At 33.2% G+C, this 17,115-nt stretch overlaps 1 protein-coding gene across 1 annotated transcript; it reads left to right on the forward strand.

The window, feature by feature from the left end:
- Positions 1 to 1,650: 1,650 nt before the first annotated feature.
- On the forward strand, positions 1,651 to 15,837 carry LOC148940397 (uncharacterized). Its single transcript, XM_089105539.1, has 6 exons — positions 1,651 to 1,699; positions 4,321 to 4,357; positions 9,015 to 9,112; positions 10,113 to 10,231; positions 12,068 to 12,189; positions 15,819 to 15,837. The coding sequence occupies exons 1-6, from the start codon at positions 1,651 to 1,653 to the stop codon at positions 15,835 to 15,837; spliced, it is 444 nt and encodes a 147-aa protein (XP_088961665.1).
- The last annotated feature ends 1,278 nt before the right edge of the window (positions 15,838 to 17,115 follow it).

Genomic DNA, 17,115 nt, shown 5'->3' on the forward strand with positions numbered 1-17,115 from the left:
ATTTGGAGTATATGGTGTTGCCCACGAGTGGTTTTTATCGTACCTGACTGATCGTAAGCAGTGTGTAATTGTGGAGGGTAGTGTGTCGCCAGAATTACCGGTAAAATCTGGCGTACCTCAGGGGTCGGTACTTTGACCGCTATTGTTTATGTTGTATATCAATAACCTGACAACATGTCTTACTACAAATGCACACCGAGTACTATTCACTGATGACTCAAATTTCTTCATTGCTGCTGAATCATCCGAATCTGCTGCAAAAAATGCCCAAAGAACACTGGACGAAATATCTGACTGGTGTTTTCGTAAAAAAATGCAGGTAAATGCTACAAAAAGCTGCATGATAGTCTTCACTTCTGCTTCTTCAAATTCACCATTGTCTCAAAATGTCGCACTGTCAATCAAAGGAAATTCCATTCCTCAGACCACAGTTACAAAGTTCCTGGGTGTACTTGTAGATTCCTCTCTTTTGTTCAAACATCACATATCCCAGCTGTCTTCAACAGTCTCACGGCAAACATCAATGTTACATAGAGCTAGCCTGCTTCTAAGTGCTGTCATGATGAAAATGTTTTATAATGCTTTTGTCTTCCCCTACGCGAATTACTGCTGTTCTGTCTGGGGCAATACATTCAAATCTCATCTAAAATCATTAAAGATATCTCAAAACCGTGCAGTTAAGACTACATATTACCTCCCCAGGTTATACCCATCAGCAGACCTATAGAGAGACACTGGAACAACAGAGATAATAAATGTTAGTAATCTGCGTTAAGCAAACTCGGCAATATCGAATAGAATTCCTCAAGGTCTTTCCACGTACTTCGAACTTTGTAGCACAATTCAACGAGGAAGAGCTCTCCGCTCCAAAAAGTACAATTTTATACTACCGAGAAGAAGGCTTACAAGGTCTCAACACTCCAGTTTATAGAAGTATTTATGTGTGGAACTCAATTAATGAATCTATTAAATCCATAAAATCATTTGGCACACTCCAAAAACTATACCTCTCTTACACAGTGTTGGATACTGCATGAGTTAATGTCACAATTTTTCGTTTGTATCTTATCCTCTCACTCTCCTTCTTTGACTCCACCTTGTCTCAATTCTTTCCTTTCTAATTCTTATGTTATCAGCTCTTTTTTTCCATTTCTTAGTGTGATATAAATTTGTTTACCAATATCTGTGTGACTGGAACAAGCATTGCTTTGAGTCAAAATGTTCATGTTAATTGTTTCGTTTGTTCATTTATTTAAAAATAAAAGGTTGATTGATTGATTGATTGAACTAAGCAAAGTGTTGTTTCAAATACTATTGGCTAGAAAACGGGCTATAAAGCTTGCGTATATCTAATGGTTGCCTAAGAAAACAAAATCTAGTTTCATATACTATTGACTATGAAAGTTGAAAAATGGATGATCTTATTGAATCAGTTCTGAAGGAACTGATTCAATAATCAGTTCTGAAGGAACCTGATATTTTGACAACCAACTGCCGCCAGAGAAAAGAGGGCGATATGGTTCATCTTTTGACCGTGATTTGAGCAACTCATATATTGTTATGCCTACAGCCGACCATCCACCTACAGCTAGTGAAGCCAAATTTGTCGTTTTAATAGAAAAAGAATTAGAAAAATTTTGATTCACAACGATGCCTATAAGTAGTGACCCAGATACTGGTGCGCTTCGGAAAGCGGAAGGTTTGTTAGATACCATCCAGAGGCATTATATACAGACTGTTTTGGATATCCGTTAGATTGACCGTATGTAAAACAGTAATCTAAAGGAAAGATATGGCTGCATTCCAAATTCTAGGATTTCGAAAAGAGAAAATTTTAGATGCCTGTGAAAATTCGACAGAAGACAAACTGCCAAAGGTCTTCTTAATTTACCATCCATCGATTGCAAGACAGAAAGTGGGTCGTCCTCAAATGAGGTGGAAGAAACGAGTTAAAAGAAATAAGATATTTTTGGGAAGATGTAAAGAGGGACGCGTTAAATAGATGGGGGTGGAGAAGCTGTGTGCAGCTGTTGGTCCAACAGTGATTAGTCCAACAATGAATTTTTAGTGGTAATAATAGTTGTTGGATCAATTATCACTCTTTACTTAAATTTAGACAAAAATCATGTAAATCTAAGAATAAGGACAAATGTATCACCACTTAAAGCATTGGGTCTGAAACTGAAAGGCATTGTAAATAACTGTTCAATAATAACAAAGCTATTAATATAGTTTCAATGATTTCTCTTTAAGAAAAATACAAAATCTTCGATCTTTGTGTAAAAAGGGGGTTGTAACAGCCAGTTAAGCTTTTCTGAAACTCTTAGAACTATTGAAAATCTACACAGATTATAGATGTATAACCTTCAAATGCCTTCCAATTTTAAGAGTAATATTTCAACGTGGTGGTGTTTTCATGACTATACCTAAAAAAAACAATTGAAAGTTTAAAGGGAAGAGGAAGATAGCTAAACCTATGGACACCTATATAAGATCTTGGATAGCTGCAAATGCGAGCGCAGTTTACTTTATTTAATTTTGGTATTTCGATAATTTTCTTTATTTTCAGGAGCTGGGAGTGATCCAAACTGACTTGAAGCCAGAGAACACAATTCTTATATCCTGTTCAACAGGAGTAAAGAGTCAAGGTGATTGATTTTGGGATGCCATGTTACTTAAGCAATGTAGAATGAAAAACCAATCTACAAACAATATATTATAGATCCCCTGATATTATTTTAGGTAACCTTTGATGATTGTATTGGTTTAATGGAATCCTTTGTCAATCAATTCAACTGATTCTATCCAATATCTTCAATAAAATATGAGGATCTGATAAGAATGAATAGAAAATTGACACCATTAAGAGGCAAAATAATAATTTCGATCGTTTGAAACATTAATCAAAAACTTACACAACCATGTATATCTTAGAAAGATATACAACCATGTATATCTTCCAGGAAGAAGGTTGGAATTTTCTGAACCGTTAAGGTTCCCACTTCCCTGCTCTTCCTGGTCTTACTGCCTTTCTAAATTTATAAAATCCTCTTCGCTTCAAGGATTATTCTCCATTTGTCCTCTGGAACGTGGAAAATGCCGACTGGGAAATATTCAAATTCCATGTAATGCAATTTCTTATATTTTATTTCGTTCCTTTCTTTCTAAAACATTCCTTTATAAAATACTTTCTAAAACATTGCTTAATGATTGGGAGTATTGCTCAAAAAATGAAAATCAATTCATAAACAAAGTGAAGTCGGATCCTAAACAAGGAAAAATAATCAGCAGAGGAACAGAGGAACTGGTTCCCTATTTGGCAAATAATTGGGGGATAGTAAGCAATGCTAAATTACGGTTACTGAACATTCAAGATTTTAAGATTTATATCCTTTCAAACCAAACATTCAAAATTTTAAGATTTATATCCTGTCAAAACTTTTGAGACCAACGTGGGTTAGCAACACTAAATTACGGTTACAGAACGTTAGTGATTTTAAGATTTATATCCTGTCAAAAATCTTTCACCAACCCCCACTTATTCTCATACGTCTACTCCCACCACTTCCCTACCCATTACCATTTCCAGTGATAGGACGTATCATATTTTTTCATAACCATGTTCCTCTCTTTCCACCTCTCAATTTTCTTCAACATCTAACCTCTACTCGCATATCCCCCAATCCTTTTTCACAAATCAGACTGAAACACCTCCTTGAAAGTCTCTTCCCCTACCCGCGTCACAGCCAACCTTTTCAAGCCTAAAGCGTGCCAAAAAATCAATCATTAGGCTTCCAACCATAGTATATCCCGTCAAAAATCGTCCACCAGCCATAGTTTATTCTCCTGCTTCAGCTCCCAGCCCTTTTGTGCCCCTGGAATCTACTCCAACCTTTTCAGCTACTTTTGGTGGCAATGCTCCCAATCAAAGGAAATAAAAAATGTGTCCCACTGCCGCAGATAAAGAATCAAAGAGAGTAGCAGAAGTATAACTTACCATGTCTGTTTTCAAGCAATTCCTAGAAACCAAGATGAGTAAAAAATACGACTAAGAAGCAGTGTGGCCAGATGGGGTAGATATGCACCTTTTTGAGGCGGTCACACATTGAATTTTTCAAATTGGCGCATTGCACTGATTTTACATTTGTTAAAAAAATATTAACAAAAGTGGACACATTTTGCTTTCACTAAAACAAGGCCATAGCTCAAAATATTTAGTGTTTAGTCTTTATTGATTAAATACTTCGTTAGTCTTATTTTCATCAGGTACTTCTGACAAAATAAGTACCATCTTTAACTAACTTAAAATTTTTATTTTAGGTGAGCAAAGATTGACTTGCACAGAATTGTCAATGATGTAGATAATTTCAAAGGCCACACTGCCTTTCCAAAAAGAATAAAATTCATCGTTATGGGGCCATTATTGCTCCCAGAAAGATACTCAGGAAATGAGGAAGCAAATTCAAAGTAAAAAAAATATTGAAGAAGCATTTCAATTTTTGAGAGTCGAATTGAGAGAGAAGGCCAAACTGAATGGGGAATCCAAGGAAAAGAAAAAAAGCAAAGAAACAGAAAACTATAGTATTTTTGTGAAATTTATCAGTCTATGAAAAGGATTTTATCCCTATTTGAACTTTTATTTATTGTCAATGATCGACTTAAAATTCATGATACTTGGACCTTGCTTCAAGGAATTTCCTTAAAACAAATTATCAGTTAAGATTACAGAAAAATTGCAGCAGAAGTCTTGGGTGAAATTGTGATGACTATATGTAACTTAGTGTTTGTTGTTGCCAAGTATTGTGCAGTCAATTCTTATGAACAATTTTAGTTAGTGCTCATTTTTTCTATGGAAAAAGCAATGCTGTGCATTAATTTCTATCTTTTTTTGCAATTTTGATAATAGTATATATAATAGGTACTGTTGTTCGGTGTTAGCAGACTTAAGAAAACTTAATTCAGAAATCTGTCAATGAAGAAAGATGGAATTTTTAGAACCTGGTGGGGATTTTCATATCGTGCTCAAGGGTGGAGACTACAATTAAAGTTTTTGATTATGGGGGTGCGAATTATCGTTAGTGTGCAAAACCAAATATGGGAAAATGGGCATATTTTGAACAAAATACAGAAAAGTGTCTTTTGTTCGACGTAGCTTTACCACCTCTTTCAGTCTTAAGCTTACCAGCCAGCAACAGCTTTGTCGATAGAAAACTTTTTGTTACAAAAGTTGTCAAGCACATAATTTCATACAGGAAGCAGCTGAAAATGCTTAATTCTGAGAAATGCTGAAAATTCTAAATTGCCAGGGAAAGTGCTTCAGGGACCTTGATCCTACGCCAGCTATTCAGAAAAGACTTACCAGTGACATGTATAATGACCTCAAAAGACCAACTGAGCAGATTGAAAATGAAGACAAATTTCTCGAAGATATTATGAGCTATCTGGAAGGAGTGTTCGCTATTTTCTAGAAGTTAAAATATTATTTACTTTTTTATTGCCTAACATCGATATTAATCTTGAATATTAGTCGTAAATAAATATCATATACGAACATCAATGTACCATACGAATTGGAAGTTCATCAAAAGAGAAACACAAATTAAATAATAACTGATACTGTTAAAGGGCATTGCAAAGTAAATTTAACTCGTATGCACAACACCATGACACCAAATCTCTGCTGTGGATTATGTCATAAAGATGACTCTCGAACCACACCAAAAGCTGCCAACAAAAACATGAAGAATTAATCACATTTGCTAATGACAGTACGTTAGGTGAATCGGCTACAGATGAAGAATTATTTATTCTAACGATACAAACGATGACTGAGAAAGTTTATCATTGGTTTGATAGTAATCGTTTAGCTATGAATTTAAAATAAAGTCATACCTACTTATTTTTTTCCGAATAGGTAAGAGCTGTCCTACAGTAATGGAGCTCCCTACTTCAAGAGGTCCTATAGGCAGCCCACCTGACTGATATGTGCTATACTTGAACTTTTTCTGGATAAAAATCTAACATACAAGCAACATATTCAGATGATAAGAGTCAAGGTTTCAAGAGGACTGGAGATGATAATAAAACCCAAACAAATTTTCCTTTTTTTATTCTCTGTCTTTTATACTTCTCTCTTATTTATCCTTATTTATATTATTGCTCATCAGCTTGGATGTCTACTTTTCCAACTATACTTTCCCCCATTCGTAATCTGCAGCTGAAAGCTGGATATTACGTAATCTCGCCGTTGCTATGGGGCATGCCTGGAACTCTATTCCTGTTGGGGTTCGAAATTCCTATACCCTTGTTTCTTTTAAATAAGAAATAAAAAGAATTGTGTTGGAGAAGAATTGTTGATTGTAAAATTTTGTAAATTTTGTGAATAATGAGTAAAACACTGGTAACTACAAAAGTATTTGTGTATAATTTAATAAGGGATTACAACAATTCAACTACAGTAAAAAGAAAAATCAAAAGTTTGAATCCTAGGAGACCGAATAAACGGTGAAATCGAACTTGTTTTAATGATAATATATTTTTTACACATAAAGAGATGCAAAAGTCCATTAAAGAAAACAAAATATCTTGTGAGTCTTGCCCACTTGTGGGGCACTAAATAATTGACAACATTTGAGGAGGTCGCGTTTTCAAAGGAACAAAGCTGGGAATAAAGGACGCAGGCAAATACTTAATAAATACAAAGAAAAAAGTTACTTTGGTTTGAGGATCTACTCGAATTAAAACCAAACGCTTCTCAAACCTTCAAAAAGACACTCCAAGTGAGAAAAGATCAAAAATTTAAGAATGTGGTCACGGATGTGCTAACCTCAAAATGTGGATTCTCCGTACGGATGGGCATCCAAGACTTTGGAATTGCTGCCACAATTGCTAATGAAGGTCATTACGTCAAATCCTCTTTCAGCGAAACAAAATATAAGAAATTGGATTACATGGAATTCGAATTTCTCCCAATCGGCATTTTCCATATTCCAGAGGACAAATGGAGACTAACCCCTGAAGCGAAGGATTTAATAAATTTAAAAAGGCAGGAAGATGCTTAGAATTTTCTGAACCGTTATGGTTCACACTTCTCTCCTCTAAATAGATTCGTAATTCGAAGCCAAATGATATTTAATTAGAACAATATTTGATATTTTAATTCAAAATAGAACATAATTATAAAAGAAGAGTTTTTAATAAATAGGTTTTAGCATTCGAAGCCAATTGATGCATATTTAGTACATATGTCATAGAATCATAGATTCTATTTAAGGTAATAATTGAATGTAGAGAAACAAAAGAAAAAAAAATATTTTAAATCAAGTTACTTCAATAAATTTACATATGATAAAATGTTCATTATATTATTTATATGTGTTTGACTTGCTTAACTATTTAATGAAGTTTAAGTTTAGACTAAAATATAATAATAAAGGAAGATGCGACATTTATTTCAATTAATCGCTCTAACAAGCTTCGAGGGGTTATATTTCAATTTCGGGTTAAAAATACGAAAAAATTAACACCAAAATAGAGAAAGGTCCTAAAGAAAACGAAAAATCACAATGAATGATCCTTTTCCAGTTAACAATTCAACAGGAAATATCAATTAAAAATGGAAAGAAAACTTGTCAAACTAGGCCAAAGAAAAATAAAAAAATAAATAAGGTACTTGTATGATATAACACCGACCATTCAAGTTGTTCATCCATTGACAAAATGTACAAGCGTTTTTTTTTTGTTAGTTTCTGTTAGCTTAGTGTCAGACAAGACAAAAAGAAGTGACAGAATTGATTGAAGATATATAATTAGGGTTATATATTTGCACATAGGGGTTATATATTTTGCAGTGTTCAAAATATTTGAACAGTGTGAAGTTACAAAACAGTTCTTGCTTCATAATATACAAAATAATTGTACTTAATAAATTAGGCATTTTGAGTTACTCAACTTTCTCCCCCCCCCTCCACCCCTATTGTGCAAATATATAGTCCAAATTTGTTTGTAAAGTATTAAATCTTTATCATACTTAGGTATATTCCATTAGGATTGAGCGTGAGAGAAACAGGTTCTAATTAGATGAAGATAATAGGTCGGCACTATATCATAGAAGTATCTTAAATTATTACGTATCATATTAATTATTATAGACGCAAAAAAGGGTTTGGGGATAAAAACTAGCCAATAAATACAAAACCTGGGTGGCGTCATCATTAAAAGAAAAAAAATACAAACGATAAACCAACGTTATATGCTATTGAATTTATTTTTTGCAATGAAACGGTCCAACATTGTTTCATCGCTTGACTTGAGAAGCAAATGGGGGACAAAACAGGAATCTGTTGAGAACGATCTTTGGGAGGGCGAATTATAGATGTTGAGTTATAGCCGAATTATAGTTTTGGACAATGTCTTCTGTGCAAGGGGTTGTTAATGCAAGTAATTTTTCCTTAAGATCTAGACAAGAAAATCTATGAATATAATATTATATATTTTTTATTTTGTTTAACAATATATTTTATGTTTACTAAATAAATTTGTTTTCATTTTTAAAAATTTATGTCGTTTTAACTTTTGATGTCATTTATGATTTTATCCATGTTTCAACTTATTTTTTAATGTGATAAAATGAATTGTCTCTTTAATATTAGTTAATGTAGTAGCATTTATTATTCTTGAACGTTTATAAATTAAACATATTAACTTTTGTAACTGTAATATCTATACTTATTTTTATGGTTTATATAAACCTGTTAAATTAAAAATTGTCATTCACAATATTTATGTTACAGCTTTATTTTAAAGTAGTTTACAATTTGGAATGTTATAAATATTTATAATTCATAGCCAATAGAATTATTATATCCAACCTTTACTTTCATATTTACATATATTTGACTGAACTAATTTGTAATTTAATGTCTTAGGTGGGAGCTTTGAAAAATTTACTGAGAAAAAAAAATATTAGAGAAAACATTGAGGGGCCTGAAACTTAACAAAATAATTTGCGACAGGAATCCCGATAGTGAAAGATGGAACATCTTCCTCCAAAAAGAAGACTCGTTACGAGCGGCCCAAAATATATTCAACTCACTGAATGCAACCGAGGAATGTAAGCACAAAGAACAATTACTTATCCTAATTACTAGCACATTGTTCCTCTTTATAATTTCATCCACATTTTTTTAAATTTCAAAAGTTCTCCTGAAATAAATGAATTTGTGTCCTACTGAAAGAAAGTGTATATTTAAATATTTTCCTCGTTTATTTTTGGAACTTTTGTTTAAAACGGGTTCAATGGGTGTTATTAGAAATCGTTTTAAGTTACTATTATCCACAAATGCTTTTATAATGCACAGTAAATTAATTTAAGCATAACATATGACTTTGAGAAAATGTATTATCTCTAATCTAGGGGTTAATAATTTGTGCCGCTTTAGTTCTGTCTCTAATATATGTCTCGGTCATGGAAATAAAGCTTCCTGCTAGTCATGTATTTTCTCTTTGTACGACTTATTATAATGCTATAAAATATATTCCTGATTTCAGAATCAAGGTTTGCTCTATTTCCGAAAAAAAAAAATATGTACAAACACAATATGCATAACTAAGAAATAAAGCACGTATAGATTTACAACTAATGCTAAAAATAAAATATGTATTTTTTTGGTTCTATATGCAAGTGTGACAGATTGATATTTTTGGAAGAATATAAGAAACGAATAAGTTAGAACAATTTATTTAATTGAAGTATAATATTTGAATAATATGAGACTTTTTGCAATGATCAAGTTCTAGCCTAAATTATGTGCATAAAAGGCTAATAATTATACTCTCTCCTATTTGTTTCAAACTTGGCGTGACATAACTCAGTATTCACCTCAGGTTGTCAGTATTCCTGTTATTTTGGAGAGGGGATGAACGCCGAGGAAACTGAACCAAAACGTTAAATTTTGTTTTTTTAGACATCCCTAAACAAACTATTCATTTGAATTACAAATCTCATTCCTATCTCAATTGTTAGGTTATGTTATTACCTAATTAAATCCCCTTAATATAAAAGAAATATTCTTCATTTAGTAAATAAATAAGAACTCAATTTCATTTTGCAGCAGCATTTTGCAATGAACAGGAGTGGCTTCGAAAAGGATATTCTTCATATCAAAGCAAAGTTTTGAAGAAATTAAACACAAGAACAATGACTCAGCAAAGGGACCACAAGGCCGAATGGGTGAGTGCATTATTGAGTGATCGTTGTAATTATTTAAAAATTTTAAATGCAATCGTCACTGGACATGTCTAGCGTAATGATTATAAAGATTTTAATCGACGTCTTAAAAGGAAATAAATTATAAAATTCTGGATCCTGTGATGGAAGTTTGGCTTTGAAAACAAATGTAAAACTGGATCTCGAGTTCGACCTCGATAATGACATTAATTTGCAGAGCCAACGCAGTTAGCCAGTATTAAAAATAATTATTAATCCAATATATTCACAGGACGAATACTTGTCAAGGGGTGACATATTTCTACTGAATAAATCACTTGAAATTAATGTATATAGAGCTATAAATATTTATAGCCAGTAAGTTGAAAATACAATCAAAGGGAAAAAAATGGATATAACATATACTTGTTGAAACATTTACCTGACGGATAAAAATAGTTTAAATTAAATTTTTCAAACACTTCAAAATTTCTAAGCTACATTATCTATGTCAATGTCAATGGCAGTTTATAGTTTCTCATTAGGAGCAATACGTAGCATTAGAATTTATTCCAAAGTGAAATAATGATTTTTTTTTGGAAAAAGTGCATGAAATGTGTCCAATTTTAATTAAATTATATTACAATGAAAGTAAAAATGTACATTTTCTGCATTCATATTTAATGTGTTATACTTAAATTTAAGTTTAAATATTCCAGTCTCGGAATGAAAAACTCTGAAATGTATTAAAAGTAATGTCTAGGTCTATTGCTGCTTTAATAAATTAATTCCATGATTATTGCCATATTCAAGTATAATAGTGGCCCATATTTCAATTTAGATATTTTTGTTATTTGTGTTTTTATAGTATTTTAAATTAAATTTGTAGTATTTTATTATCATATAATGAAAATTTGATATTAAAAAAGTAAATATACCTTTAAAATTTAATAATACTATTTAATTTATTACTTTTGCATTAACCCTTATTAAAAGTATTGTTAGTTCGTGAAAATATTGTTTGTCAATTATAGAAAGGAAGATTGTTGTCAATGTTGAAATGTTAAAGAATTGTTAAACACTAAATGTCAGTACTGCTTTGATATTGACACAAACATAAATGCCATAAATTTCACCATCATACATTTTGTATTTAGAATCAATAGTGAATTGTTAATCCCCCAGTAACAGTGATTCCGTTATAAGTTTTTTTTTTATTTGTTAATTTTTGCGAATCTTGTGATACTCGTTAGTACGAAACATAATAGCATAATTATTACCCTAGTTGAATTAAGTTTTTCCAATTAATACCTGTTTGATTCATTTTAATATGTTTTTTTAGCAATGGCTTGATTAACGTTATGTTTGCTTGATATAGTTAAAAATGATATAATAAAAAAACAACAATGATATAATATTGTGGGAGTGTTTGAATAAATTTAGGATTACTGATCAAGAATATTTTTCAAAAACGATGTAAATGTATTGCGTATGTCATCTATTTTAAGATCCTAGGGAAAAGTTTTAAATTGAGTCAAATATAAAAATTACAAGTATTAAAATTTCAGTTCTAAAAAGAGCAACATTAAGTGTTTAAATATGCTTTGTGCAATCAAATTTGAAGTGAAGGTAAATTACCTAAATAAGACAAGTTTTCCCCAGAGTCAGTCCTATTGAACCCAAATAAAAATTTGCTAGGGTTCTATATTGAATCTGTTATCTTATATATTGGAAGGATGTAAAGATAAAGTTTGTTTATACCATATTGCTTGTAAAAATTACAAAAAAAAATCAATTAATGTACTATGAGATGTGCATTAACTTTGAGGTACTAAGACTAAATATCTATTCCTTTTCTAGATGATAGATGTGCTGAAGCATCCGGAATTACTGCTAGAAAATCGCAAAGAGGAGAACCTGGTCATCAAAGAAAAGTTGTATTGCTCCGCAAATAGATACAATCAATTAGAGACAACAAAACGGTTTTCAAAAAACATTTTGAAATTACTATATAATGAATAAAAGACGTTCTATATATGTTTTTACCAGACTTAAAGCTAGAAGATTATTACTTTATTTTGAACGTGCCATTATGATACAATATTATTTATTCTTTCTAGGTTGACGTTATATATGAATATATTGAAGATATTGCAATAAAATAATATAACGAAAAAAAAACTCAACAGAAGTCAAATTAATTATTGCATAACAAGTAAGACCAATTGTTTACTATATATTTAAACGTAGTTGGGGAAAAGAAACAATTAACAAATTATAATATCCAACAACCTTAACTCAGCTGTCTGTGGAAAGTTCAACTCCAGAATAAAACCCTTCCAATGTGAAAATCTGCTCGTATAAAACCAAAATTATTTATTATGTGTATGAGGGTCTATTCCCGACCAATTTTGACTAATGAGTAATTCTTCTGGGTTTGGTCTGTCTTGGTGGGCTATTTTGGGCAAAAAAAAAATATCTTTTAAGCTAAGTTTTCTCTTGCGTATTGCCTTAAATACGCAAAATGTATTGTCTTAAAGTGGGCCCGTAGGTAGCTAACTCAGAAGAAGAAATAAAAAGTACTCGATCTGTGGACCCATCTCAAACTCATTTAAACCCAATCTGCAAAGAAAAACTTGAGCGCGCAAAAAAAAGAAGCCACTATGAAATAGAAGGCTTGAGAAGAACTATAAACAAAATTAAAGGAGCCAATAGAATGTCCAATTTGCTACTGATTATTTTCAAAGCCAGTGAAATCAGGATGCATGCATGCAGTTTGTTCGCTCTATTTCAGTGATTGGTTTAAAATGAAACAAAAAAGAATATGCCCAATGTATTTAACTGATGTGCAAGCCCGAGAGAGCAGACCACCGGATCTTGTGTTTGAAGGATTGGTCGATTCCATGGTCAAGAATATGTTTTCAAAAATTGAAGTAGATACGCATAAAAGAAGAATTGGCGAAGCTGAACCTGTAGCAAAAGCGAAAGACGATAAGATCGGGCAGAACTTTTCCAATTGGGAAAATTGGGAGTAGGCCAAGGATGTTGCAAGGAAGTTTTGGGAAGAAAGTATGTGATGGATCTGTGGTCAAGAAGTATCAGTTTTATTTGCAGATGCCCCGCTTTCTACTGTTTTTACAAAACTTATGATATTGTAAATTGTAATGTAGTTCAGATTAGAGCAAAATTTCTACCTTGGAAAAAAAACAATTATAACCAAGAGTATATAACGAGTCGGAGGCAATAGGTTTGAAGATAGCTTTTACAGGATGTCAACTCTTCTTATAGAAGAGAATCACGAATTATGGGAAAACACAAGAAACTCTGGGATCTTAGAATCAGAAATAGAAGAGTAGATAATCGAGTAGTTGTTTGGTTTGAATTTAAATGTTCCGAAAATATATAAAAAACTTGGTATACAGTGTGAACTTAGGCCATATTCAGCTGCATGCCAGGCACTTAAAGGAATCGAAGCTGTTTGATGCTAAAGTAGGACATGGTTAACTTGAAAACCATGCTTTTCTGCTTGTCGCATAGTGCCAGCAGTAATAGATGGATGCCTTGTGTTTATTTTGCTGCTGGCACCGTCGAATACGAAAATATGAATTGTCCTTGTGAAGCTCATAAATAGAAAAAATCTTTTAAAATCAACTATCTTATATTCGTCTTTTTCCTGTGAAATGATCTCGCCAATTGAGTAGATGATTTCCCCTATTTTTTTATATAAGACCGAGACATGGTCGAAAGTTTGGAAAAAAAGTGGTAAATCCTGTGGTAATCAAGTTAGGCCCAGGATTGTACTACAACTCCATTCAACTGGATGTTCCAGGGCTTCTCGCTTTTCGTTTATAAGCTGGCTTAAGCGCTTGGTGCAGACTTTAGAAGATGCCTAAGTCCCTACCCTGCATTAGTTCTGGGACAATAGCTTTTCCTGAGGCCATAATGATTTTAATGAATTTAAAAATAGGGAAAATTGTTGAGAGAAGATTGATCCTTTTGTAGTTGCCACCTTCTATTGAATCTCCTTTTTTGAACAATTTCACAGTAGTTCCTTCTCTCAATTCTTTTGAAAATTTTTCGTCCCTAAAAATAATGGAGACTTTAAAGTAATATATGAAGTTTTAATGACAATGAATACATCAAAAGAATCAACTTTTTATTGTAAATCTAAAAATATAGAATTTAATAGGTTGAAAGTTATTTCACAGACATTTCTCCCAATTTCCGAAGGGGCGAAATATCACAAAAACATAAGTAGTCCAAAAAACCTAAGGTAAAATTGAGCATATCAGAGAGCTCCTTAAGCTAAGTTCTCACTGCCCAGATTGCTGTTCTCACTGACCAGAAATCTGGTCAGATTTTCGTCTCCAGAATTCTGGCCAGATTTTTTTCCCAGATTTTACTGTTTTCTGACCAGATTTTTCGATCAGATCGAGTTTGATATTTTCTGGCCAGAAAAAAATCTGGTCAGATTTTAGCCTTAAAAGTAGTTCAAAGCATGGTTGATGTAGCTGAAGAACAAGCAGATATTTAAAGATCACTCAGAAAACGACAACCACCAACCAAGATCAAGGTAAAAAACTGAAGAAGCTGACTTCACAAGAATATTAGAGAAAAATTCGTTGGAGATACATGAGAAGGTGTAGATTAGTTCCCCCTGATAAAAACAACTTTTTTCTTACTGTATTTTATTTAGTCAATTGGGCTGTAAAGTTGCACAGATAGCCTACTGTCCAGTAGAAGCAGGGTATAAGCAGCTCACTTCTTACTGTATATCCCAGTTCTATTGGTAGGGCCTCTGTACCCCACACTACAGTGGGAACTAAACTGCACCTTTATTTAGGTAACCTGACTTTGTAGAAGTAGAGCTCAATCAGTCTAGTACAGAAATATGATGGGGAGAAAAGGCCATAAATGTTTCAGCAAATTCAAAAGTTACAGGACTCTCTTAAATTATAATATTGTAACATGTTTGAGATGACATCATAATCATAAATCTAATGCTCCATCACATTAATCGATGAATATAGTAGTGAGGCAGAAATCAGACTGCGCCAGGGGTGTTGCATCGGGGGGGTGTAGGGGGGAGGGATGCAGCACCCCTGGTGCTACCTTTAGAACACGAGTTTCTAGGAACCTCTTAACACCAATAAGTTGTTTTTTTTTCAAGGTTAGCTAATTTGCTAATTATTAAGTTAATTAGATAATTTCAGATATTTTAAAAGAACACCAGTTTCTAGGAACATCTTAAAACCAATTACTTTTTTTACATAAAAATTTGTTTCAGAGGCAACTGGCGAGTGAGTTCCAACCCAGTTACCATGGTAAGCTACCATAGTAAGCTCCTTACCCTGCAGAGCAGCATGGTAAACAAAAAGTTACTATGGTAACTAAAATCAAGGGAAAAATGTCAGGTTGGAACAATAGTCATGGTAACTCTATGGTAAGGAGAAGAAGGTTGGAACGGATTTGCTAACTTTTTTTTCATGTTTGCTTACCATGGTGAGTAGGTCGGAACTCAGCATAAGTCAACTGATATTACAATATATACTGTAAATATGTTATAATGTAATAATATAATAGTGTAATCTGTACCCTTTTTTCTTTTTAGGCATAAGAACCAGAGCTGAAGCCAGCTGGTACCTTGCAAACCCCTAGGATACCATTATCGTCATGGAGGACAAAATAAAATGGTCTGACAGTGACATTGAACTCCTTGTCAACACCTGTATCAACTATCCATGGCTATGGGATTCTTCTAGAGAAGACTTCAAAGATTGTAGGAAGAAGAAAAACTCTTTTGCAGCCATGGCAGAATCCGGGATTTTGTTTTCAGATTATGGACTGCCTGTTCAGAATCTTGCATACATTTTGAAGAAAAAGTTTGACATTCTAAGAGATACTTATATGAAGTGTAGACGCAGTGAAAAAGGTAAAAGTGGAGATGGTGCAAAAGTAAACAGAAAAACATGGAAGTATTTCCACCTTTTCAGCTTCATGACAGAGTCGGGTCAGCTAAGAAAAACTGTGGACAACATGACTGAGCCTCTGCAGATTGCTTCTGTTAGTGAAACTTTGACCAGGATAGATACTTCAATTGATGATGAAGACGAATTTACTCAGCATATAGAATTGAGCTCAGAAGAGTTTGAGCAGACAGCAGAATCTCTTTTTCAGCCGTCAAAAAGAGCTAGGATAAACTCCGCGGAGAATCAGCAGTCTGAAACCTCATCATCATGTATGTCACCTTTAGCTCCCATCCAGCCTGAACGAAAGCGCAAAACATCCCAAGAGCCATGTGGTAGTAGTGGAGGTAACAAGACTCAGAATACTCCTGGAGGTAGCCAGGCACATACAGACATTGACCAAGAAATTGTCAAAGCTCTTTCGTCTTTACAAGAGAAAAAACACCCAACTTACATTTTAGCCAGTACATCTGTAGCGTGTTGAACGGTTTGCCAAAAAAAGCACAAGCAGCGGCACGTCATGAAATTTCTGAAGTGCTTAAAAAATATGAAAGTGATGACCAGGAAATGAGTAATGTGTTTGTGTAATTTCTTAGTTTACAACTAGACTCTATGGTTGATTAGACCTATGGTTGGCAATCCTGCTATGGTTCAGATATACAAAGACATGCTTCAAAGGCAAGTGAGTTAGAGCGGCTTATGGCTATGCAGCAGAGCATTCAAAAGCGGTAGGAAAGTATATTGAAAAAACTAGTGCCTATGTAGAAGAATAGTATCCATATAAATTCATTTCAGTGCAGTTCTTTGCTCTGAGTTTTATCAGTATGCAAAATCTCAATACCCCAACATTTTCTACTGCACTCACTCATGCTTAGCTCTTTTTTCTACTTTCGAATGCTTGTTATAGTGGACGAGCTCGGATGCTGCATAACTACCGTATCC

Source organism: Artemia sp. Qi Xiang Cuo, chromosome 19 (assembly GCF_049724085.1).
Source record: "Artemia sp. Qi Xiang Cuo chromosome 19, ASM4972408v1, whole genome shotgun sequence".
Lineage (NCBI taxonomy): Eukaryota > Metazoa > Arthropoda > Branchiopoda > Anostraca > Artemiidae > Artemia > Artemia sp. Qi Xiang Cuo.

Bases quoted from the DNA above. Each gene is read 5' to 3' on its own strand.
- LOC148940397 (XM_089105539.1), top strand. From the start codon at position 1,651: ATGCCTATAAGTAGTGACCCAGATACTGGTGCGCTTCGGAAAGCGGAA. The intron at 4,358-9,014 runs GTAGATAATTTC...AATTTGCGACAG, and splicing joins TGCACAGAATTGTCAATGAT to GAATCCCGATAGTGAAAGAT. The intron at 9,113-10,112 runs GTAAGCACAAAG...TTCATTTTGCAG, and splicing joins ACTGAATGCAACCGAGGAAT to CAGCATTTTGCAATGAACAG.